Source organism: Clarias gariepinus, chromosome 15 (assembly GCF_024256425.1).
Source record: "Clarias gariepinus isolate MV-2021 ecotype Netherlands chromosome 15, CGAR_prim_01v2, whole genome shotgun sequence".
In the NCBI taxonomy this organism is placed as follows: domain Eukaryota; kingdom Metazoa; phylum Chordata; class Actinopteri; order Siluriformes; family Clariidae; genus Clarias; species Clarias gariepinus.
Genome location: NC_071114.1, coordinates 7,760,793 through 7,786,306, shown reverse-complemented (window position 1 = coordinate 7,786,306; position 25,514 = coordinate 7,760,793). Strand labels below are relative to the sequence as shown.

Here is a 25,514-nt window from a genome sequence, read left to right as displayed (position 1 = left end):
TTCAGCTTTGAAGTATCTGGAAAAAATATTGGCAAGTGTTAAATTCTGTCAATAACATATAAAATATAGTACTGGAATTAAGGTTAAGTATAGTAGTAAATATGAAGGGTGTTGACGCTAGAGCAGGACTTTTGAATACTTGCAGAATAAAAAATAAGAAAAAATAAGATTTAAAAAAAAAAAGAAGGAAAAGCTCTCCCTTTATTTCTCTATATAATCCCATGCTACACCCATCTCAGCGTTTCATTAGTGCTTGGATACCATCAAGGTAGAAAGTTTTCTCAGTACGCCGGAGCCGTGATCGGACTGATGGTTTCACGTCTGAAACGCTGGCCTCCCAGGAACTCCTTTTATTGACCAAAACATGTGGAAATGGTGGTCTAGTCTGTACAGGAGCCAGCAATAACTCCAAGCAGAGTTCCTGTAATGCGCAGACGGTGATTTGTACTGTATGTAAAGTTCGCTCAGACAGATTTCTCTTCCTCACGTTGCAGATAAGTTATCAAGGATCAGGTGTTTTACCTACTTGGAACAAGTGCAGTAGGCTTTGAGCCACCTCGGCCTTGACTGTCATTTTTCCCTTTTCTAAATGTGAGAATAATACAGAGTTAAGAGCGTTCATCATTTTCCCTAATGTTCTATTTTTACTAAAGAACATATTTTTCAGAATTTATAAAAATTATTTATTTTTCTTTTTTCAGCACAGGGGAAAAAAATAACCATGCCAAATCATTCTTTGTAACACAAGATAAGAATGCAGAGATGCAGACACAGCTATTGATTAAATGGTCTCAGATCTAAACAGAATGATATGGCCGGAGAAATAATAATAGAGTGAGGTAATTTAGGGACAAATTGTGCTTCCCTGCATCACACGTGCACGCACATGCATATACTCTCACATGCTTGCTTATACAGATCAAAAAACCCTTATGATTTTAGCCGAACACATTTTTTATAGTTTTTTAACACATCTTTTAGTTTCATCAGAAGATAAGCCTTTTTCTGATCTTAATTAAATAATTACGCTGATTCAAGTTGTGTAACAGCACAGTATTATAATTTATGTAATTTCTTGTATTTTTATTAATGACCAGTGTTGAAGTTACTCAAAGTAATTTACTACAAATTACTACTTTTGTAATTTGATTACATTTACTGATAATTGCATGTAAAAAGTTATCAGATTACTAATTACGTTACTTTGAAAACATCGTCACAGCGTGTGCCTGTGATGAACGTGTGCCTCAACCTGTTGTTGCTCCCTGCTCACTCCATAGGCTCCCTACGTAGGCACAACCCCCTCCTACCCATCTGATACATGTGATAGTCACAGGTGTGCATATAACAAGGAACGTGCACTAAATTAAATTAATGAACTTTTTTATAAAAAAAAAAAATTGTATTTTTATCAAAAGTGGAATCTTTTATAGCATTGTCGTGAGGATGATTTTGTTGTGTTCTGTGCTGCAGAGCTGTGTGAAGCTCAGGGGTGAGTTCCAAGGCAGTATGTGTGGACATCACGGCCCCTACATCCCCGATGTTCTCTTTTGGTCCGTCATCCTGTTCTTTTCCACTGTCGCCATGTCTTCTTTCCTCAAGGAGTTTAAAACTAGCCGCTACTTCCCCACCAAGGCAAGCATGTCAGCGTGTGTGCCGTCAATTTCAGCTTCTAGCGACGCATGTTTAAGTTTGGGTCTGTATCTTTACTTGTGCATGTTTCTTTCTGCTGTTTCGTCATACAGGTGAGGGCAATCATCAGTGACTTTGCAGTCTTCATTACTATCGTCACCATGGTGGGGACCGACTTTGCTCTGGGGGTTCCCACTCCCAAACTGCAGGTCCCCAATGAATTTAAAGTGAGTTAACCTAGTACAGTTTTAATAATAAGCAAACTTTTCTTTTTATAACAAGTTCTAAATCAAACATGATCATCTGTAAGCGTCTGCTCTCCTAAACCACTGCAGCCTACCAGAGATGACCGCGGCTGGTTCATCAGACCTCTGGGACCAAACCCGTGGTGGACCATCCTCATTGCCTTCATCCCAGCACTGCTTTGCACCATCCTCATCTTCATGGACCAGCAAATCACGGCCGTCATCATTAACAGGAAGGAGCACAAGTTGAAGGTATTTTAAGAGCGAGATCCTAATGTAAATAGGAATACACTATTATTTTTAACCATGGTGCTCAGGCGATTATACCATGATGCTAATTAAGGTGACATTGTTAAAAAGGGAACCGTTATTGTTCTGCTTCTGCTACCACGTGGTGAAGTCATTATGTTTTTTGTTTCAGTTTGTTTGATATTCTCATTTGCATGCCATCTCAAAAACAAGTGAACTGATTAAAGATTAGAATAAATCCAGACAGGGTCAAGGTCATAATAAGGTCGAATTTCTGAAATAGTTTTTTTTTCCAAAAATGTTTTTTTTTTAATTAAAGTCGGATTAACTTGAATGGAAAGATTTCAGAACAAATGACCTTAACACAATATTGCAAAAATGACTTTAAAGCAATATTTTTGCTAAACCAATGGCCTGAGTGGGATTTAGATGCTTATTGAATTGGAAAGGTTGCATGTCCTCCCCAAGCTCGGTGGGTTTCCTCCGGGTACTCTGGCTTCCTTCCACAGTCCAAAGACATGCAGATTAGGATAATTGGTGTTCCTAAATTGCCCATAATGTGCGAATGAGTGTGTGTGCCCTGTGATGTATTGGCATCCTGTCCAGAGTGTACCCCACACTGTGCCCTTAGTCTCCTGGGATAGGTTTCAGGCGTCTGTGACCCTGTATACAGGATAAAGCGGTGTAGACGACGCATGAATGTTTTGATTCTTCACCCAACGGTATCTCGACATGAGTTTATTAAAGTCATTTAAAATAACACAGTTGTCCCGATTGTGAATGTCTTTGCGACGTTATTACAGCTACAGTATATTGAAATTCTCGCCCAGTGTTACGACTCCTGCTAGGTCCTTCCTATTTAAAAGTATATTTTAAGGCCATATAAATGAATAATTAGAAGGTTTTGAATAGTTTATGGTTGTTTTGACGAAGGGATACGGAGTTTGGGTATGAGTATATTGTGAGGAGGATCTTTTTCAATACATTAGCAGAGTTTAAATGGAATAAAACGCTCTGATTACTGATCAGAATGTAATTTTATTTTTTTTTGGTTTAAAAAACTTGATGATTGATCCCAGGACTATTTGATCTAAAAATAGAGTTTAAGACTTTCGTCCAGACCGTGTGTTTATCTGCAGAAAGGCTGTGGCTACCACCTGGACCTGTTTGTGGTGGGTGTGATGCTTGGAGTGTGTTCAATTATGGGACTACCGTGGTTCGTGGCTGCCACCGTCCTCTCCATCTCGCACGTGAACAGCTTGAAGCTGGAGTCTGAGTGCTCAGCACCTGGAGAGCAGCCCAAGTTCCTGGGAATCAGAGAGCAACGCTTCACCGGCCTCATGATCTTCGTGCTCATGGGCTGCTCTGTCTTTATGACTTCTGTCCTGAAGGTCAGTAGGTTTTGACCTGTAGTAGATAAAACCCATTATGTTCTTTTACAAACGAGCTTTGTTTTATTGAATTCATTTTTAAAAAAAATATTTTTTTTTGGTTTGTAGTTCATCCCAATGCCTGTGTTGTATGGTGTTTTCTTGTACATGGGGGCGTCGTCTCTCAGAGGCATACAGGTAAGCATAACTAGTTTGTTGCATTGCATTCTTAGGTTTCAGTATTTTACATTACTAATTTTTTTTTTTTTTTACTTGATGCATGGGCTCTCAAATGGTGCAAGACAAATGGAGAAATTTGAATCCAAGACATCTGGAGCCCTAGACGAAATGAAATCGTCTAGTCTTCCTGGGTGGGAGGGCTTGTGTTACTCTATCCTGTCATTTAAAGAAACACTAAACAATCAGGGCTGATTCTGTGTAACCTTTAAGCACTTCTCTCTAAGTGATATTATATGAGCTATGGTTTAAACGGATACGAGAGGCTTTAGAGGAAACAAACTTTAAGCTTTGGGTTGCGTTAATAAAGGAGATTTTGTAGAAGAAAACGGACACCAAACGCATCTTTGCTGAACAATAGTTTGTTGTAATATGCCACCAAGCTAATGGCTTTTTTTTTTTTTTTTTTTTTGGCAGTTCTTCGATCGTCTGAAATTGTTTGGGATGCCAGCAAAGCACCAGCCGGACTTCATCTATCTGAGACATGTACCTCTAAGAAAGGTCCATCTCTTCACCATCATCCAGCTAAGCTGCCTTGTCCTGCTTTGGGTCATTAAAACCTCCAGGGCTGCCATTGTTTTCCCCATGATGGTAAATCCAGTTCAAGTCTAAGAGAAAATGATGATCCTGTTTAAAAAGAAAAAAATTTTTTTATCTTGATAATAAAAGGGAGCTGCTTTGCTGTGCAGGTATTGGCTTTAGTTTTCATACGTAAGCTGTTGGATTTCATCTTTACAAAAAGGGAGCTCAGCTGGCTCGATGACCTCATGCCTGAGAGCAAGAAGAAGAAACTGGAGGATGCACAGAAACAGGAGGTACAGCATGAGCTGCAGCACCTTTAAGCACAACTCTGATCAACACACGAGACTAAGATGAATAAAGAAGAATTGTCAATACTTAATCAGAAATATTTTATGGGTATTTTAAATCTAATTATAGAATTTTTGTTGTAAGTGGCCTCTCTTCTCACCTACAGTACCCATTTGGCCCACTAGGGGGCTGTGGTGCACACTATGGGAAACACTGCTCTATCCAATCACAGCAAATGATCACTTATGTGATTGATTGATTATGAAATAAAGCTTTATAGTGAGAATGATTACAGGTTTATGCAAATAAGGTATTATCATAGAAATTAGTATTTTCTTAAATTAGATCACAGCAAGTGCATTAATTATCATTAATTAATGAGGATGGTCCTGTGGTATTGACCAGGATAAGTATTTATTATAATTCAAGCCATCTTTTCTCTATAATTTAAACAAAACCTTGAATCACCTTGGGACCCTTGTTTGTTCTCTTACAGGAGGATCACAGTGTGATGGTGGAGGATGAGGGAATTGTCCAGGTGCCACTTGAAGGTCATTACAAGTAGGCAAAATGACATATCTTGTCCATTGTACACTTTACCAGGAAGTAATTATACATTGATTATGTTCATTCCGTGTGATTTGTTGTTGTTGTTGTTTTTTTTTCATCTCTGAAAAGCTTTTTTTTGTGATGTTTTAAGGGACGACCCCTCCACAGTCAACATTTCAGATGAAATGACCAAGACCTCTTTTGGAAACATCTGGAAAAGCCTCAGTACTGATAACAGCAAAGATGATAAAAGTGCAAAAAGGTTTGTGTCTATTCTATAATTCTCTCCTTTTATCGGGGCTGCCAGTGGTCGTAATCCTGTACGCACTGGGTGCACATTTTTTATGATTTTGATTAGTTTTTAACAGCTGGCAATCGATGCAGATCTCTAGCTTATTTTTTCCACATTTAGCTTTTCTGTGTTTGGCAGGAAAATACTATCCTAGAAATGAGCAAAATAAAAATCTTGTACACAGTGATGATTCTGCTAAAAGCAACAGTAGCACTGAGACTTTTAAAATGCATGTGGTAGAGTAATCAGAGTTTTATGGTGGTATCACCATAAACTGTTATATCAGTAACATGCATTAATTAATCTCTCTATCTCGCTTTCTCTTGCTTGCTCACTGTAGTTGCATGTTTGTGCGTTACACCTAGTCGGTAAAAGTATGGCATAAAATCGGTTCCTGTCGGCGCCTGTGTGTATAATCACATAATACAGTACAATATAAATTTCCTCACTGAAATTGAGCTTCCAAAGAAGCTAGTACATTTGATTTTTATTTATTTGTGTCCTGATTATATTTCTCCTTGTCTGTAATTCTTTAAAGCTATGTATTTTGCACATCTGTGTGTTACTTTAGTGGTTTTGTTTAAGCTTTTACTCCGCTCAAAAGTACAGGAAATAACTGTACTTTTACTTAAATGCATTTCTGCATGTAATGATCTTACCACAGGGGTGAGTAGAGTTTAAAGCATTAACCTTAATAGGGTGTCTCGCCTTTCCTTTGAGACACACCTAATACCGTACCCGGTGTTCGAAATTAGAAGTGGAGCTGGTTGCAAAGAGTTTTTTATTTTTTATTTTTTTTTATATATATATATAAAAAAGACTAATACAAGCCATGTACTTTTGACGCTTAAGTAAATTTGAAGGTAAGTGCTTTTGTTCTTTAACCCGAGTAAATGTAGGACTTTCTTTTACTTTTGTAATATTTACCCTAGAAAACGGGTGTACTTTGCCCACCTTTGCCTTACACCTCTACTCCTGAAAACACTTAATATTCTCTCCTATTTAAAGCTTTTTTTTTAAAGTACCTTTCTCCTATTTTGATTAAATTTCTCATCCCGTGTCACCCATTAGCTCCCTCTCCTAACCTCCCAGCTGCTGATTTTCCAAAGGTAAGATGAGCTCCCAATCTACTGCTGGTCATTAATGACATTAATCTCTTTTCTCAATTTGAAAAATTTTGGATTTTTACATTTATTTATTTATTCTTTACTTTGTAAACTCATTAACTGCAATATGATTTGTAATTGTTATGATTTGGGGGTGTGTATGTATGTGTGTGTTGTATAAGAAAAGGATGCATGAGTTTTTCATGGGTCAAAGGTGAAGCAGGGCCCATCACTTGCTTAATCACTTAAAGAATAACTTGCCCATCTGTCACATTTATTTTGACAGTTTAATAAAAGATGCATATCACTATCATAACCAGGGGTAAGGAGTAATGGAATGAAAGAATATAAGAATGAAGAGAATGTACCTTAGGATGCCAGCTCATTGGCACCATGTACACTAGTTCACACCCGGCAGAACCTCTAACATTAGATGATCTTTAATATAGCATGTAGTAACGACTATGAGATGATGTCCACATGGTTACATCCTTACAATTCTGTATTAAAACATGAAAAATATGTGAAACTATTACACATTTTAGTAATGCAAAAGCGCAAATGGAGATTTTATTATTTATATTAAATGTATCACTTTTATATTTTAACGTATGACACCATGACTAGGTCTGGTTTGTCCTGGATTGACTGTAGAAGGATTTAGATCACAAGTGGGCTAAGTTGCTCTTTAAGCATATACTGTAGGCATACGGTGTTTGCATGTTTTTGTTTAAATGCATTAAAGGTTTGATTCTTTGTTCTTTCCATCATGAATTGTGCTGACCCTCCTTTTCATTTCTGTTTCCCATTTTTGTGATGCTCCAGATCTCCAGTGAAGGACCTCAGTAGTCCTATGAAAACAGAAGAGGTGAAGGACTGGAACATTGACAGAGAGACGAGTTTGTGATATCTCGCCTTGCTTTTAAAATACAAAAGAGAAGTATTGTGCCACCGTATAGCACTAATCCATGTTTTACTGTAGCTCACTGTGTGTAACACTGTGCTCACGACAATACATATGAGGGTGAGTGTGTAACGAATGCCTGAAAGTGTGTGTTTGTAAAGGAGGAAGCTTCATGTGAGATCCTTTTACAGGCTAAAAACCTTCACAATTTGAAGCTGCTTTTGTTTTAACCTAGATGTATTTTTTATGTTTTTGTATTCCTAATGGTAGCTTAACCTTTTCAATATCCTTGCCATACAGTATGAAAGATGCCTACTTCATATATATAAAGATATGTAATGTATTTTTAATGCAACTTCTTGAAGAGAAGGATTGCGAAACAGTCAGGTGACAAATTAAAGGGCAGAATAACACGCGTATACGCACCATGAAACATCAGGACAGTTTCAGTGCACTCTGGTATCGATTTCACAAACCCCTGGAACCGGTGCTGAAGGGATAAACAGCATTCTCGTGAGCGCCGTTTTGTGTGTCAGTACAAAATCTCACAAAGGTCTTTTAAATGGGTGACCTAAGGGAAGTCGTAGCATATGATTTATACTCCACTTCTATGTTCATTCAGTGAGATCTCGTGCTTTAGGGATGTGGATCTTTAGTCATTCTAAGATCTGAAGTTTTAATGTTTTGCAGTGATTTTTTTTTTCCTTCTAAGTACATAAGTTGTTCCAAACCATGCCAGCCAAATTCCTTTTTTTTTCTCTAAAATTTGTCACCTGTCTGTAAATATAACTGTAATTGTGATATCAAATGAAGTATATAAATATATACACTACACTATTTAAAAGTATTGTCTGACATACTTGTTTATGATGTGTCGCCTCGTCATTCCAGTCAGTGTTGAGAACTATATGTACAGGTGCAGTCAGAAGTTTACATACCCTCAGAATGATCATTAATGTCACAGCAATATTGGGTGTTCGCTGGATTTTTATATATATATATATATATATATATATATATATATATATATATATATATATATATATATATATATTTATATATATATATATATATATATATATATATATATTTTTTTTTTTTTTTTTTTTACACTGGTCTTTTTCTGATGCAGAATGCTTGTGTAGCATACACACTAATCAGCCACAACACTGCCACCACCACCACCACCAGGGTCTTATGAATAACATTATTAATTATACTGTATAAGAGCAAAACTAGTGAGAGGATCATGGGTAGCCAGAGCTCATTTATACCCGTGTTGACCAAAGGCCACCCTGTGTTGTTTAATCACACAGAAAAGCACAAATTCCTGGAAGAAAAAAAAAAACATGCTTTCTTTGATAGAAAGGTATCAGAACAGCCAGTGCATCACAGCCTGATGTGTACAGGGTTGTTGATCTGGCCTCCAAATTCTTCAGATCTCAATTCAACCGAGCATCCATGTGATGTTCTCGATAAACAAGTCCCATCCACAACCCAAAGCAACTGGCGTTAACATCCCGGGGCCACAACGCACCCCAGAGTCATGCCCTGAGGGTCCAGAGCTGCCACGGTGGTACAAGAGGAACCTACAGATTATCTGGCTTTATTTTTTGCATTTTTATCTTATGGCTGGCTGGTGTATATACCTACCTAATGTTTGGTTTAATATCCATTAGCAAGTTTCACCTTTTAAGTACTGTAGCTGTCAACATGCTTCTGGTTGAAATCTCTTTCTGTTGTTCAAATAAACTTGGCTTTCTTGTAATTTTAAACCTGTGCTACGGTCATTTCAGAAAACTTAAACCTTGTGAATCAAATATTGTAAAAAAAAAAAAAAAAAAAAAAGCCCAGTATTACTATGACATTGATTTTTGTGATGAGTGTATGACCCTGTCTGTACTTATTCATTCTGAATAAGTATTTTCTTCAGCATACTAACACTTTGTAAGGTAAGCTGACCAGTTTATTTGTAAAACCAGCAATCAATATTTTTAAATGTACTTTTATGGACTGTTCTTTGTTGTATAATGTGATTATTTTTATTTATTTATTTATTTTTGGTCGGAATTCTTAGATTTACTATACAAAACACTGAACAGAAAATCTTTAAACTTCTACTAAAGAGCTGATACTGCATACACTTTCCGAGTATTATGATCATGTTTTACTTAAACACTGTTATAAACCCATATGTTTTTTTGCGTAGTGTAAAGTCCCCACTAAGAAGATGCTCCTGCTCCCGAACAAACTTATTCACACAACTGTGCAGGCAAATTACTGACAAGTGATGCAATAATCCTTTTAATAAGAGGGGCATTATATCATGTATTAACCTGAGATGAATGACCTTGGACAAATGATCTGTACAATGATTGTGTATGTTGTTTGCGTATTATGTAATAGTGTTTATTTCACATGTAGATAAGAATAAAATGGATGTTATGGGGGTGTGAGAACGCTGATATTTCCATGGTGATCAATACTGCTGTAATGTCTTTTGTTGCCATTTTTTTGTGTATAAATATTAAATTTAACTTGCAGAATACCAGTGCAGATTGAGGCTGAGCGATAAATTTAGCATCGCTTTAAACTTGTTTTAAACTTGTTTCAATGAATGATCTTAAAGGAGGGCCATTTGTCTTTACACCTGTATGATGTCTTTAGCGGATACGGCAATGACGTGTCATCATATTGTTCATGTGAAATATTTCCTACGTATATAATAAGAATTATGTACAGATTTTTTTCTTCAACATGCCATTGGCGTGTAACTACTGTATCATCTGAACACATTAAATATGTACAATTTAAATTGTAAAAAGTCTAAAAAGTCTTTTTTCTGTTTAAAAGCTATGTTTGTGTTACACAACAAAATAACCCTTGTTCACTTAATAAATAAATCGTTTATAAAACTAAGTTAGGCGTTAATAAAATGACTTTGCGATAAAGTTTAATGAACGACCAAAACAATAGTTCAGGACTTAAATTCCTACAAACAGTTTTATACCTGAGCCTCCAACAATGAAAGTGGACTCTATATTAACTTAAAAACATAAATGAACTTTCAGCACACAGTATGACTTTGGATCAATCTCTGCTATCTGTTATCACCCAAATGAGGATGGGTTCCCCGTTGAGTCTGGTTCCTCTCGAGATTTCTTTCTATTGCTATCTTTGGGAGTTTTTCTTTGTCATCTTCGCCCGGGTTCGGGGGGGGGGGGGGGGGATAATTTGTGTGGCTCTCGCCTACACACCAAATGCAGGTAGAGGAAATATAAGTATACCCTAAAATTCAGTACCATATGGAACCACCGTCAGCACCAAGAACTTGGACATTTTCTGTTGGACATATCAATCTTTTACATTTTTATATTTAATAAAAAATTCCTCGTTAATGTCTGAGAGAAGAGTGCACTGTATTTTCCCCCATAGCTGGATAGCATAAACAATCTATGCTCTTTAGCCTTCGCTGTAATGAGGATTGAACCCCAAGACGGAATTTCCTCCGGCAATAATAAAGTTTTATCTTAACTTATCTTAAATTGATTCACATTTGCTGTATCACCAATTACATGTTCATAAGCTTGATAAACTGGCTTTTTTTTTAATAGAAGTTACTGTATGTAAGCTGTGTTCAGCACTTCATCTTAAGTGAGACTCCTGGGGATGAGCATACACATGTAGTTTCCCTTAGGTGACATTGGTGCAGAGTAAACATAAGTGCATGCCTCTTATCTTAAGTGTGTAAAGAGGAAGAATGTGTAAAGAGCACGGTTCCCTCGTCAGCCCTGCTGTATGGAGCAGCAGTTCTATAGAGGAATTAGAAATGCATACACACCGCTGAAAGATAATATTTTATCTGTGAAAGGTGTAATTAGGATCTGGAAGGATGACACTTTCGTATACAAAAGCAAATGATGAGACTTACTTTATGAGACTGTTACGTATACACACTGTATACACACCAATCAGCCATAACATTAAAACCACTTGCTCTCTGGATCCCCCTTGAGCCATGAAAACAGCTCAGACCTGTCAAGGCACTCCGTAAGACCACAATGTGTGTACTGTGGAATTTCACACCAATTTAGAGCAACACATCCTTTAAATTCTGATTGTAATATATTGTGAGGTGAAGCTCAGTTTCCATGGATGAAACTTTCTTTTTCTCCAGCTCATCTTACATTGGGTTGGAATCTGGTGAACCTAAAGAACAAGACAATGCCTTGAACTCTTTGTTATGCTCCTCACATAGTGAACATTATCCTGCTGTAAGAGACCACTTGAGAATACTGTTGCCATGAAGCAGTGAACTTGGTGTGCAACAGCGTTTAGGGAGGTGGTACTGTACATGTCAAAGTGGCTCTATGTGAATTCCAGCAGAACAATGCCACAAGTCACACTGCCTCTGCTGCCTTGCCATGTGATGCACACATACCCACCCATCCATATGATGTAAAAGAAAATGTCATTCCTTAGACCAGAACATCTTCTTTTATTGCTTCATGGTCCAGTTCTGATCCTCAAAAGTCTATTGTAGGTGGTGGACAGGGTACACACACACTTACTCGCACACTGTCTATACCACTTATCCTGTATACAGGGTCACGGGGGGCATGGGGCATATCCCAGGTGAATCAGGGCACAAGCCGGGACACACACATTCTCTATTTGGGCCTAAATTTAGGGCATAAAGCGGTATAGACGGTGAGTGAGTGAGTGAGTGTGTGTGTGTGTGTGTGTGTGTTCTGTCCACTAACTACAATGGACTCATGAGCATCAGATATCTCTCTCTCTCTCTCTCTCACACACACACACACACACACACACACACACACACACACACACACACGTATTTATTCACATGATATATTTTTTAATGGTGTAGCAGTAGTGTCCTGTGTTGTCCAGCAGGGGGCGATACACACCAGGACGGACACGCCTCTGTTTAAACTCAATGCCATGAAGAAGAAAAGTGCCTCCAGTCGAGATGTTTAAAGGCGGCAGACCTGCAGCACCGTTATGGATTTTCTCTCAGTAATGGTACAGATAGAAACCTAGGAAATAATATAAACCATGTGTTTCGTTTGTAATTTTTGTCGCTGTAATGAATCAGCACGAGGTTGTTTATAAAAAGGAGACACAATAGGTTTTTCTTTCAGCGCATAGCTGAGGTCTGTTTCACTTCAAGTGACACTTTAATTTTCTTTTTCACGCAGATGCTGAAAAAGCGGTGAAACCCGGGAGCTAAAACCGCCAAATAAAGCAGATGGAGTATAGGAGAGGAACACAGGTTCATCGTGTCGAGTCCAAGTAAGAGCTAACCAGAAAACAGTGTCTCTGTTTGTCCACTAGGCGGCAGCATTAAGCTACAAACATTCAGCTACAATCTCACGTTCTGGTAAAAATAATAATAAATAAAAATTTACCCGAGCCCTACATACCTAAACATGCTGTTAGCACGTCTGCTTTAAGTTTTAAGGGATTAAGAAGGATTTTTTTTTGTTTTTTTACTAAAACCATCTAAATTTCTAAAATTATATTTATATATGGAAAAGATACTCTGTTGTCCCACTAGGGGGCAACATTGAGCTAGAAAACCTTCAGTTACAGTATTGGGTCATGCTATGAAAAATTCAAAATAAAATAAGGGGACACATTGTTGGACCTGAATCTTAATAACCCTAAACATGCTCAAGGTTAAGGATTCAGCTTAAGGTTTAACGGATTCAGATTCAGTTTTATAAACTAAAATCCTCAAAATATCTAAAGTGATATTTATACTGATAATAGACACTAGGTGGCAATATTGAGCTACAATATTAGGTCCTGCTAAATCCAAATAAAATAAAAGTTAAGGTTAAACATAGTCCCAGTTTGAACATGCTGGGAGCAGGTCTGCTTAAGGTTTAATGGATTCAGAATCAGTTCTTTAAACTAAAATCGTTTAATTATCTGAAATGATATGAAGTATGGAGCACAATCCCAGTTCTGCCAAAAAAATAAATTCAATAAAAATAAAAGTTAAGGGAACCCCTGCGATAGACCGGCACCCTGTCCAGCGTTTGCCTTAAGTCTCCTGGGATAGGCTCCAGGTCCCTGTGACCCTGAATACAGGTTAAAGAGGTATAGAAGATGAGAGAGGGAGTTAAGGAAACACTTAGTCTCAGTTTGACCTGAATGTCTTCTTCTTTGTCTTTTGGCTGTTCCCTTTCAGGGGTCGCCACAGCGAATCATTTGCCTCCATCTAACCCTATCCTCTGCATCCTCTTCTCTCACACCAACTAACTTCATGTCCTCTCTCACTGCATCCATAAATCTCCTCTTTGGTCTTCCTCTGAACCTCCTGCCTGGCAGTTCAAACCTTAGCATCCTTCTACCGATATATATTAACCATCTCTCCTCTGAACCACCTCAATCTGGCCTCTCTGACTTTATCTCCAAAACATCTAACATGGGTTGCCTCTCTGATGAACTCATTCATGATCCTATCTGTCCTTGTCACTCCCAAGGAGAACCTCAACATCTTTAGCTCTGCTACCTCCAACTCTGCCTCCTGTCTTTTCTTCAGTGCCACTGTCTCTAAGCCGTAGAGCATCGCTGGTCTCACCACTGTCCTGTACACCTTTCCTTTCATTCTCGCTGATACTTTTTTATTGCACAACACACCTGAAACTTTTCTCCACCTATTTTAACCTGCGGGTGCCTCTTTACCTCCTTTCCACACTCTTCGTTGCTCTGGACCGTTGACCCTAAGTACTTAAAGTACTGCACCTTCTTTACCTCTGCTCCCTGTATCCTCACTGTTTCTCTTGGGTTTCTCTCATTCACACACACTGCGGCTAACCTTCATTCCTCTGCTTTCCAGAGCATACCTCTACCTCTCCAAATTTTCCTCCACCTGTTCCCTGCTCTCGCTACAAAGCACAATGTCATCTGCAAACATCATAGTCCATAGAGACTCCTGTCTAACGTCATCTGTCATCCTGTCCATCACCAGAGCAAACAAAAAGGGGCTTAGAGCCGATCCTTGATGCAGACCCACCTCTACCTTGAACTCTTCTGTCACACCTTCAGCACATCTCACCACTGTCTTACAGCCCTCATACATGTCCTGCACCACTCTAACATACTTCTCTGCCACTCCAGACTTCCTCATACAACAAGTTAACCCAGTTTGACCTGAATGTAACATACTCAAACATGCTGGGGGTGGGCCTGTTTTAATGTTCACCAGATTTAGATCTCATTTTTAAGCTTAAACCATCTAATTATCTAAAAGTATATATTTATGGAAATAAAAGTCTCTGTTATTCCCCTTGTGGGTAACATAGAGCTACAAACCTTCAGCCACCATCTCAGGTCATGCTAAAAATAAGGGAAAACTTTGTCGCAGTTGGACCTTAATCTTACACACTCAAGCAGGTCTGCTTAAGGTTCAATGAATTCAGAGTTTTCTAAACTAGAATCCCCTAAATATTTCAGAGACAACATAGAGCTACAAACACTCCTGGAGTTTTTAACACAGATCCTGCAAAAAACAGATTTAGTCCTGGTTTGACTTGAACAATATATCCACATGTATACACAATTCCCTTGATTGGAACTAACAGGTCCTAACCTTTGCGCCTGTGCAAAAAACAAGCTTTGAGAAGACATGGTTTGCCAAGTTTGAACTGGAAGAACTCAAGCACAGAAAACTGACCTCAACCAACATGTTTGGGATGAACTAATCGACGAGTCTGCGACCTCTCTAATACTCTGTAGATGACTGAGCACATATTTCCACAGCCTTGCTCCAAAATCTAGGGGAAAGTTTTCCCGGAAGAGCAGAGATTGCATTAACAGCGAAAGGACAATTGATGTGTAATGTGATATAATATGTGTGGATGGTCATATATACAGTATGTGCATGTATGTTTCCACAGCAACATTTATGCCGTTACAACTTTCATTCGTTTGTGTGATAAAAGAACATTAAAGAAGATAATTATATTTAATAGTGTTGTCCTAAGTACAATAAACGGCTGGTGTAAAGATTTTCTGTACCTGTAAATATGTAATGACTCTAAAGCCTTTTTTTTTGCATTATTAGTAACTAAGAGTCACAACACTTTCATTAATTTGTTTAAATAATCCATGAAGGCAGAAAATATTCCTACCTATGGGGTCAAAGGCAGAAGATACCCTGAAAATGCTCCGGGTGAACAAAGCCACTTCAGGCCATGTGTGGTTATCGGACAGTCCGTCTAAAGCTCGTGCTGAGAGTCCACTGGATGGCTCAGGATCTGAAGACTCTGTGGTGTCCGGCCCAAGCTCACCATCTTCTGCACTTCTTTTACTGAGATGCAGAGCGTGTGAAAGACTTTTCTCTAAAATGAGGAGACAAGAACAACCAAGAAAAAAACTACAAGTTGATGGTAAACATTTCTCAGTTTGCCGCTCTAATTGCTGTAGAAATATCCTGATCTTACATTAGTGCTTTGATTATTACAGATCCAAATTCTTGGTATGTAGACTAAAGCGTCCTCTCTGATTACCCTTTTCAGATCCAGCCTCGCTGTCGTGTGATGAGTGGATGCTTATTAAAACACGGCAGCCATTGAGATGGCATCAACGCCGAGGGTACATGCCTTTAAAAAGTGTGTTAATAAGAAACTGAATGCATTTTTTTTTCTCTAAAACATGTGCTGTATGCTTTTCTCCAGGTTGTTATGGGTGCACTTAAAGCGCATCAGGGGTCGAGCTGCGAAGCAGTCAGATGACTGCATGGTACATGAAGCCTGGTCGTTCTGCTCAAGACCGCATGTCTTTCTGCAGAGGTCTGTCCAGAAAATATGATTGGAAAAGATTTCTAGATTGGAATGGATACTAATTTGATGAGATTATTTTCTAGTGGATGATTGTTTACTGACTGACTTTTGATTAATGGGGATGTATATGGGGGGCGTTCGGGTCAAACTGCGACTTTTGATTGTGCGGCGTAACAGAGCACAGTTATGAGGGTAAAAACTTCCTTTATTTCTTTATATAATTCTCTGCTACACTAATACCCTTATTCCAGCCTTTTAAGGTTAAAAGCTTATTCAGTATGCATCTGAAACACTGGCCTCCCAGGAACTCCTTTTAATGGTCCTTTCATTTAATGAATAAACAACCTAGTTTTATTACCAAAGGTATTCTTTATTTTTTTCTTTTAGGACAAACTACGTTAATGAAACTAGTGAAACACTGGGATACGTGCATTAGTATAGCAGGGGGTTATATAGAAAAGTAAAGGAAGTATTTAACCCTCATAACTCTGTACAATATAAAGTCGGTTTGATTTGAACACCCTCGTAATGGTTATTTTACTTATAGGAATTTGCGTCTCTGCAAAAAGGTGCTTGGGAAGCCTTCTAAACGCAAAGCGAAGTCACTCAATAAGAGGAGAAATCAAGCAAATCGCAGTGGAAAAAATCTGAGGCAAAAGAAAAGGAAGTCCTCGGAGAAAGACGACACAACGGAGCAGGTTTCCCCCCTGGATCTCTCCATTACCTCCAGTGACAAACCGCCTGCAAATGACGTCACTCACCATGAGGGTGTGCAACGATCAGAGAAAGTCTCCAAGAAACAATCTGTTACTGATGTCAGTGGCATCATGGACGTTCAGGCTAATAGCAGCAGCCTGGAGGGAACGCGAAGGGTGCTGAAATTTGACTCTTCTCCCATTGCTGTCGTAGCTGAAACACAGAAACCACAGCAGCACATGGTACATAAAAATGCAGAAGAAAAAGTGGATTTCACCGCAAAGAACAGAGACTGTCTTATAATCATAGAGGATGATGGTCTGTGTGAGGATTCGGATGTGTTCAGAACACCAACGGATACATTCAGTACGGGTTTGGAGGTTACCAAGAAGAGCAGACCATCGGTTCCGCGTGGCGGGCGCAAGGGCAGCTTCAGGACCATGTTAGCTGCGTCACTCGGGCAGAGTCATAACAAGATTATTAAAGAGTCCCATCACTGATATTTGAAGAAAATCTTATTGCACACATTTTTCTTTTCAGTCAGTTCAAGTCATGATTAATCAGCCTGCATGTTTATTATCAGATGCCTGTTCAAGATGTTCAGGTTTTCTTTTTTATTTATTTTTTTTAAAGGCCATACTAACCCTTTCCAGAGATTGCATCACAGGTGCTTACAGACATTGTTAAAAGGCACCAAGCAGTGACTTGTTAAACATTTGATTATAAATATTATTTTCGCATAACGTATCTTGGTTGGATCCATTCTCTCATTTTTGTTTCAGTGAAGGAAAAAATAAATTTGGTTGACAAGACTTTGCATTTGTTGCAGTTTCAAGCTTGTCCACAAGGTGGCACATAAACCCAACCCATACAACAACTGTGTATATATGGGAAATAATATATTTAAAAAAGTTTGAAAAAAGTATTATTTAGTTACAATATTTAATGTTATTAAGTCAGGAAAGAGACATTATTAGTATTATTATTGTTGTTAATGTTGATTGATATTATTATTATTATTATTAATAATAATAATAATAATAAGAATAAATAAAAAGCAGATTTTGTTTAAGGTTTTATGTGTATTATTATATTTATCTTAGAATTGTATTAAAGTTAATAGTTTTGTTGTTATGAAGATTAATTACTGTGCTGCATCTCTCTCTGTCAGGTTGCAGGGAAATTCGCTATTTAATTAATAAAAAGCACGACATTCACCTATACATCAATCACTTTGGGTCATAATTTGTAGTTTTATTTGAAATAATCCTATTTTAACTAATTTATTTGAGCACTCGAGTCACTTATAATGTTTTGTGTAACATTATAATGGTATGTGTGTGTGTGTGAGGGAGAAAAGTCTGACTAAAATCCAGTCCTCTGTAAGATGCAGTGAAGGCTGTGGTGTTCTCGCTCGTGATTGGTGGAAAACTATCCGAACTCGAAATCTCTGTCCAATCGGAAACGGCGCGTGCTGCCCGGCGCGCGACACCTGCTCCGAGGTGGAACAGGGAGAACGTGCGGGACTTCAAACCGCGAGCGCGTGCGCGCACGAGCTGAGGACATGATGCGCTCCGAGCGGATCTGATGGTGACTCTCCTCCCTCCAGCACCTGGGCTTTGATCCGCCGCTCTGCTCCACACTAATGCTGCGTCTCCTGTAGCTGGAACAACATGCACGGAGTTGAGCTGTGAGTCGATCATGGAACCTCATCATACTCGTACAAACTCGGATTAGTCTAGCGTCTGCAGAAGGTCAGAAGTTTTTATTCTGAATGTGGGTTGATTTTGAGTAGTTTATTTTGAACCATTATTTGCAATAATGCAATCTTTATGCCTTAATCACAAGAGAAGGGTTCTGCAAGCAGTGCAATAATAAAAAAATGATATAAACTTATTTTTTGTCCTTGCAGCCTGAAGAGCAGCTTAATCAGTGGACCTGGTTTTTAAGGCACTTGCTTAAGTTAAAAACCCTAAAGATGAAGCATCTCTCAGCTCTGCTCTCAGCTCTGCTGGTTTTGTTCTTGCACATGGTAAGATATTTCATTGTATTGTTTTTGGATGTGAGTTAAAATTGTTGCAAAAATCTATTATATATAAAGCAACACTTCTGCACAACGGATTTGGCGATATTTAGTACATCCTCTACATTTTAGTAAAGTGAAATAAAACATGCAAAAACATTTACAGAGGGCAAAAAACTTAATCAAACAATAAAAGAACTAAACCAATTAAAATGTTTCTTTAAAATAAAGAAGTTTTTCTTAAATAAAATAATATTTTTTAAATAGGTTTTTCGGAGCATTAAAAGTACAACTCGTGTGTGTTTTCCCATTTCTCAAGACAATTGAATAGGAATAACAAGAATTTTTTAGACATAATGCATTGTACAAGCCAAACGAATGTTGCAACACTACAGTGGCATTGTGCATATCTAAATAGAAGTTATTCAAAATATCTTCTTCCCTTTCTTCCATTAGACAAGTCTTTCTATTTAGCTATACACCAGTTGATGTGGGTGTGTGAAAGCGGGGAATACACTAACCTTGTGCAGGACGGGATGTACGTTCTCCAAGCCCTTAGACAGGAACCTTTTTATTTTATTATTATTATAATTTTTTTTATAAATAAAGACTAATGATATATATATATATATATATATATATATATACGTGCTACACACTGATATTCTGGTGACGATGTAATTTGCATTCAAGAATCAAGCTATTGCTGATGTAAGAATAGCTTATCATCATATTCCTTCATCCACCTCAAATCACAGCGATGCACTGAGCCTGTAAAAATGCTATAGAATTTGATAAGGAAATCTCGCTGTGCCGCTTGACTTCGGCTGAGACTCAGCAGAGGAATCTGCCAAAAACAATGCATTCCTGATTAATATGAAACAATACAATCTCATCCATAATGCATTACACTGTTCTGTTGAACATTTGTGAAATACAACGACTTGAAGTGCTGAGTGGAGGGAAAAGGAAAAAAAAAAAAGAGTACGTACAAATCGACATCCTAATCACACACGCCTTAGGCTAAAGAAAAGACAATTCCAGTAATCTACAAATGACATACAATAACTGGAAGTTATATACTTAAATCACACTTTTATTTAAATAGAATTAAAAGCTATAAATTGTTCAGGCTCCTCTCCTATTCCCTAGGGTACAGGGCTGGCTTTCCGCACGTCCAGCCAGAGTACGGTGTATTTTTAGTCGGTCGTTACTGCAACAGTGTCATTAAATCCTAGTTAGTCCATGGAAAATATTTAGTGCAGATTAAACCGACAGATAGCAGTTTGGTGGAAAAACGCAGAGCCGCAGCATGTAACGTTCATCTAATCCGTCTTGTGAAGAAATCCTTAATCCCTACCAAAGAGGCATGATTTATTTTTTAATCATTAATTTGAAATGGGACATGTTCATGGTAAGCCCTTGACCCCCCCCCCCTCCCCCCCACCACCACCTTAAACCAGTTAAATCAAATAAAAAAATGGCTCAGAAGTCCAGGTCAGAGTCCAGTCTGAGCTTTTATTGCACCGTGTTATTATTATTATTATTATTATTGTTTTTTAAAAATTGTAATAAAATCTGCTCACACTGGATTAAGTCCCTAATCTCATGATTTCTGAAAAGATTATTTTCAAGGTTTTATGCTCGAGGCGAATTATTTCCTCTCTCACACTTTCCAGACTCCTATCTTCACCCCAGCTGGCTCCTGAACCTCAACCGGAGGTGCATATTTAAATGTCTAGACTACCAATGGAATAAGCCTTCACTTCTTCGACCCCAATACACCCTGACATACTGCATTTCTGTTAACCAGCTTGTGTACTTATATTCTCCGTGCACCAATAAACACCTCACCTGTCTGATGGCCTTTAAAGCTCTGAACGCTAACATTAACTCAGCGTTCTCATCTCGGAGAAGTGTTGTCAGTGTGAGGCATGGTACTTAGTCTCGGATAAAAAATAAAAAATAAATAAATAAAAAAACTCTGCATATTTAACTCCGCAGGCGAATCACTGGGGTTGTGGTTGCTTTGTGAATTGTGGTGCCTTAGTGATTGATGGTGGCTTTGCATGTGTGTGTGTGTCTGTAAGAGAGAAATTGTGGATAGTGTTAATCTCGTAGGCTGTGTGTGTGATTATGCACAGGTGAGGGCAGAGATAGTGCACCCATTGAAGCTTTATCATGGGCAGAGAGGAAAAGTACCTGGAGAAGTGACGCAGCACCTTTACTTCCCTCTTTTAGAAGATGCAAGTCACTTTATTTTTTAAATTAGGGTCCCATATTGGGTCCACGTGACACATAACGTCAGAAATTGTGACCTGTTGTCTGTGGTTAGTTAGAGAGATCGAGTACTTTATTAATCCTGTATTCAGGGTCACGGGGGGTCTGGAGCCTATCCCAGGAGACAAGGCAGGGTACACCCTGGACAGGATATCAATCCATCGCAGGGCACACACACACACACATACTACAACCAATTTGGGAACGCCAATTAACCTAACCTACATGTCGTTAGACTGTGGGAGGAAACCGGAGTACCCGGAGGAAACCCACCAAGCACGGGGAGAACATGCAAACTCCATGCACACAGGGACGGGAATCGAACCCGGACCCTGAAGGTGCAAGGCGACAATTTTGGATTTCTAAAGGATTCTGTGATTAAAGGCTATGAAACCTGTCCGAACGAAGCAGGTTTTTGTATATTTTGAGAACTTCTCGGCATGATAGAAATGATGGCGTAGTAAACCTGAGAGCAGGGTGTAAAGTGTCAAGGCACATGTTGACCTGAGCATCTTCCCTGTATGTGCACTTGGTTCCTCCCACCGCTTTAACTCTTTTGAGTCTCCCTTTTATAAGGTTTGGGAACGTGACCGGGGGGAAAGTCTGACCACACCACAGAGTCCCTTAAATTTCTACCAGGGTTAGAATTCTGGGACAGACATGACATCTCTTAGTGCTTTAATGTTAGCGCTCGGTTTCATTTCCTTTTAGTAACATTACTGTGAGCTGCATCATAGCTCCCAAATGGCTCAACTGTAAAATGGTGTTTGCACAACATCTAAACTGTATCCCCTATTGTCACAGAACAGATCTCCGACTTAAGCAGTTTTTTTTATTTTATTTTATTTTACCCATTTTGGCTGCTTTATAGGTTAATATTTGGTTGAAATGACTAGCATCAACAGCATGTTCCCTAGTGGTCCAGTGGTAAACACGCAGTGCTCTCAGCACAGTGACTGGAGTTTGAATCATGCTCATGACATCATTTTGGTACTGATGCTATTTGTTAGGGGCATTCGTTCAACATCAGTTCATCAACGTGATCAAATTTTACAAAAACATAATACCAATGTTGTCCCATCGTCTATTGCAAATTAACGTCAGGCCCAAATAATATGGGTGTGATAATCAGGTGTCCACAAACATATATATATATATATATAATTAGCAGTAAAAATATTCAGTTTAGCTTTTATAATTAATATTTATTGGTGCAGGTGTTTGTTTACATTAAGCAAGTAGCGCATTAGTAGATTTTTTTATAGTGGGATATTAAATCCGGCACATAACTGTTCATAACGTTGCTTTTACTCAGCATTTTGATTTCACTTCTGGCGCAGGTTAAACTTTAGGCAGATATCCAAGTACTGCAAAAGTTTCATTAAATTCTGTCCAGCAAGTTTTGCATGATGCTATGACAAAATCTGGCTAGACAGACCAGATTTACAGTCAGACAGAACATTTGCCGAGACTGGTTTCGGGTCCTCTAATGTATGAAATTTAAAGACGTCGTTGAAAGAGTGATGAGTGAAACGGAGAGAACTTAGAAAGAGTTCTGACCAACGTACAAACACAACGTTCTTTATTTATATAGATGTCTGGGAAAACTTCAGTTGGCACGAGGGGTTTACCTTGTTCTGTAAAAAAAACAATAAGGAAGTAGACGTGCAACCTCCATTCCCATGGTCGGATTTGTGTAGAACAACGTGAGCCAACATGTTCTCAGGCTTCACAAACAGACCAGATCCACTTTGACCCAAATGTTCTAAACTCGATTGCTGCAGTTCTGTATTAAGGGTTTATAGATTTGAGTTTCGTACCCAGGACTTCTTATTAACTTAAACACATTTCTCATTATACTGAACTTTCAGGATAACCACAGATCAATTCCACAGATATCTATCTGAGATCACCTAAATGAGGTTGGGTTCCCTGTTGAGTCTGGTTCCTCCCATGGTTTCTTCCTCTTGTCATCTCAGGGAGTTTTTCTTTGCCACCGTCGCCATCAGGGACAAACCGATCGTTATGATTTCTACATACTTCCTCACAACTTATTTCCATAATTCCTTAGATTCTGTAAAGGTGCTTTCCAACAATGAGCATTGTTACACAACACATTTACTAGTCAATGTCGACCGGTTGGTGATTTGACCGGTTGACCGATTGTTTTTTTACCTGGATTTATCCCTGCTTTTTTTTTTCTCTAAAGGTCATGTGTGATGCAGAGCCCAGTGCAGCAGTAGCTCCGGTAGGATGGAGGGAAAACGAAAAGGATAAAAGCATTTCCCGGCACAGTTCCCACTCGGACCTCCTCAAACCCCTGTGGCTTTACTCGCACCTGTCCTTAACCAGCGAAGCCCCCCAGCAGCTCGCGGTCCAAGATCTGTGGGCTTGGCTGTTCAATCGCACAGAGGAGAACGAACAGAGTCTGACTAGAGCCAAGCGGCGACCCATCGTCAAGACGGGCAAATTCAAGAAGATGTTCGGTTGGGGTGACTTCCATTCCCATATTAAGACAGTCAAGCTCAACCTGCTCATCACGGGCAAGATCGTCGACCACGGCAATGGCACGTTCAGCGTCTACTTCCGTCACAACTCCACAGGCCTCGGCAACGTCTCGGTGAGCCTGGTGCCCCCCTCCAAGGTTGTGGACTTCGAGATCACCCAACAGGAAACTCTGGACGTCCATAAAGACACCAAGTCGTTCAACTGCAGGGTGGAGTACGAGAAGACCGACCGGAGCAAGAGGACGTCGTTTTGCACCCACGACACCGGCAGGGTGTGCTTCCAGGAACAGACGCAGAGCCACGTCTCCTGGCTCTGCTCCAAGCCCTTTAAAGTCATCTGCATCTACATTGACTTCTTCAGTGCTGACTACAAACTGCTGCAGAAAGTCTGTCCGGACTACAATTACCACAGTGACATGCCTTACACTTCGATGGGGTAGAGTTTCAAACTCGCCCCGAGCGTACCGTACATGTCTGTGGAGTTGAGTTTCTGTCATCACAGCCCACATTTCCTTGTTCCCTTGTCGTAATTAGAGGGCTGAAGTTGAGTCAACTAAGCTGAAGGACCTGCTGTGAGCAAGCCTCACTCGAGATTTAAGGAATCTTAAGAATCTATAAAGTGTTTAAACCCTGAACCCAGCTTTTGATAATGTTCCATCTTTTGCATGTTCTGAGCATTTAAAAAAAAAAAAAAAGTGTTGTAATAGTATCTGTAAATTTGGTCAAAAGTGGACATACACACGTACAAAAAATCGCACACTTACCTAATGAGTGTCAAAACTCATTTATTCACCTTGAACCATGAATTCTTACCAGATAAAAGGAAGAAAAAAAAAGATGTTTTTGATGTCTATTATGACACGACCCCTTTACATGTGTTCAGTGACGTCTTTATGCTGTGTGCTGGAAAGCAAACCATAAGATGATTACGAAAAGTACGGCTATTCTTGATTCATCCTGTACAAATCATTCTGATCATTAAAATTGTGACACCTCCAAACACTTTGTTCTCCTGAGTGGTTTAAACACAGACCTGATTTGGGATTATGGAGTACAATGCAAAGTGAAAAGACAGCAACGAAGCTGAAGGCTGAAATATAACAGTGTTCTGAGTAGAGCAGTGAATCAGGAGGAGGTTCAATTCAAATTTTTGTTTTTGTTTTGATTTAATAGCACAATCATAAACTTAAAAGAAGAATTGAGACACTCGCATAGAGCTGTTTCTATGATAAACAAGTCTTAACGGGAAATTTATAGTGGACATTAAAAATTTCACTTTATTTCTCTATATAATCCCCTGCTAAACTAATGCGCTTACCTTAGTGTTTCACTAGTGCCATCAAGGTAGAAAGTTTTCTCAGTACACCAGAGCCATGATCAGATTGCCTTGTCCTTGCTGTAACACTGGCCTCCCAGGAACTCCTTTAATGGCCCAAACATGTGGAAGTGGCTGAAGCTTGGAGGCTTAGGACTGCTGAAACAGAACGCCTTTGATCAAAAGTGTTTTTTTTCTCTTTTCATTAAAGGAGTTCCTGGGAGGCCAGGGTTTCAGAGGTAAATTAGGCAAACTGATCATGGCTACAGCGTACTGAGAAAACTTTCTACCATGATGGTATCCAAGCGCTAGTGAAACACTGAGATAAGTGCATTAGGGTAGAAGGCGATTATTATCCACAATCATCTAAAAAGTCTGTTTGACTTTGATGCCTAGTGTTTTCTGCTGAAGTGTATTTTTAGGAAATGTCATTTTTAGACCATTTATATTTTCCCAGGTTTACCTATATGATAAAAAAAAAGT

General features: G+C 38.9%; 3 protein-coding genes across 9 annotated transcripts in view; all 3 read left to right on the top strand.

The window, feature by feature from the left end:
- The window catches only part of slc4a10a (solute carrier family 4 member 10a), a 39,221-nt gene extending 30,839 nt beyond the window's left edge, over window positions 1–8,382 (top strand). For 4 of the 5 annotated variants that reach the window (XM_053513429.1, XM_053513428.1, XM_053513430.1 and 1 more), the window contains 11 exons: window positions 1,474–1,635; window positions 1,746–1,859; window positions 1,968–2,129; window positions 3,266–3,517; window positions 3,626–3,694; window positions 4,151–4,324; window positions 4,423–4,548; window positions 5,040–5,104; window positions 5,244–5,354; window positions 6,456–6,493; window positions 7,316–8,382. In XM_053513429.1, the coding sequence (XP_053369404.1) occupies window positions 1,474–1,635; window positions 1,746–1,859; window positions 1,968–2,129; window positions 3,266–3,517; window positions 3,626–3,694; window positions 4,151–4,324; window positions 4,423–4,548; window positions 5,040–5,104; window positions 5,244–5,354; window positions 6,456–6,468 (1,248 nt within the window). In that variant the 3' untranslated portion in view covers window positions 6,469–6,493; window positions 7,316–8,382. The remainder of the gene's footprint in view (window positions 1–1,473; window positions 1,636–1,745; window positions 1,860–1,967; window positions 2,130–3,265; window positions 3,518–3,625; window positions 3,695–4,150; window positions 4,325–4,422; window positions 4,549–5,039; window positions 5,105–5,243; window positions 5,355–6,455; window positions 6,494–7,315) is intronic. The other variant, XM_053513432.1, reaches the window with a different exon arrangement.
- Window positions 8,383–12,364: 3,982 nt separating this feature from the next.
- Window positions 12,365–17,718, top strand: si:ch211-227n13.3 (uncharacterized). Its single transcript, XM_053513489.1, has 6 exons — window positions 12,365–12,440; window positions 12,617–12,710; window positions 15,543–15,817; window positions 15,947–16,022; window positions 16,106–16,219; window positions 16,758–17,718. The coding sequence occupies exons 2-6, from the start codon at window positions 12,667–12,669 to the stop codon at window positions 17,404–17,406; spliced, it is 1,158 nt and encodes a 385-aa protein (XP_053369464.1). The 5' UTR covers window positions 12,365–12,440; window positions 12,617–12,666; the 3' UTR covers window positions 17,407–17,718.
- Window positions 17,719–18,201: 483 nt separating this feature from the next.
- nxph2b (neurexophilin 2b) lies at window positions 18,202–24,701 on the top strand. Of its 3 annotated transcripts, none has more exons than XM_053513408.1 (3): window positions 18,202–18,596; window positions 18,819–18,938; window positions 23,419–24,701. In XM_053513408.1, exons 2-3 carry the CDS (start codon window positions 18,885–18,887, stop codon window positions 24,154–24,156), a joined length of 792 nt encoding a protein of 263 aa, XP_053369383.1. In that variant the 5' UTR covers window positions 18,202–18,596; window positions 18,819–18,884; the 3' UTR covers window positions 24,157–24,701. The 3 variants fall into 3 exon arrangements, with proteins under 3 accessions (XP_053369383.1, XP_053369384.1, XP_053369385.1); XM_053513409.1 differs by having other exon boundaries at window positions 18,202–18,660; XM_053513410.1 differs by having other exon boundaries at window positions 18,202–18,682.
- Window positions 24,702–25,514: the final 813 nt, after the last annotated feature.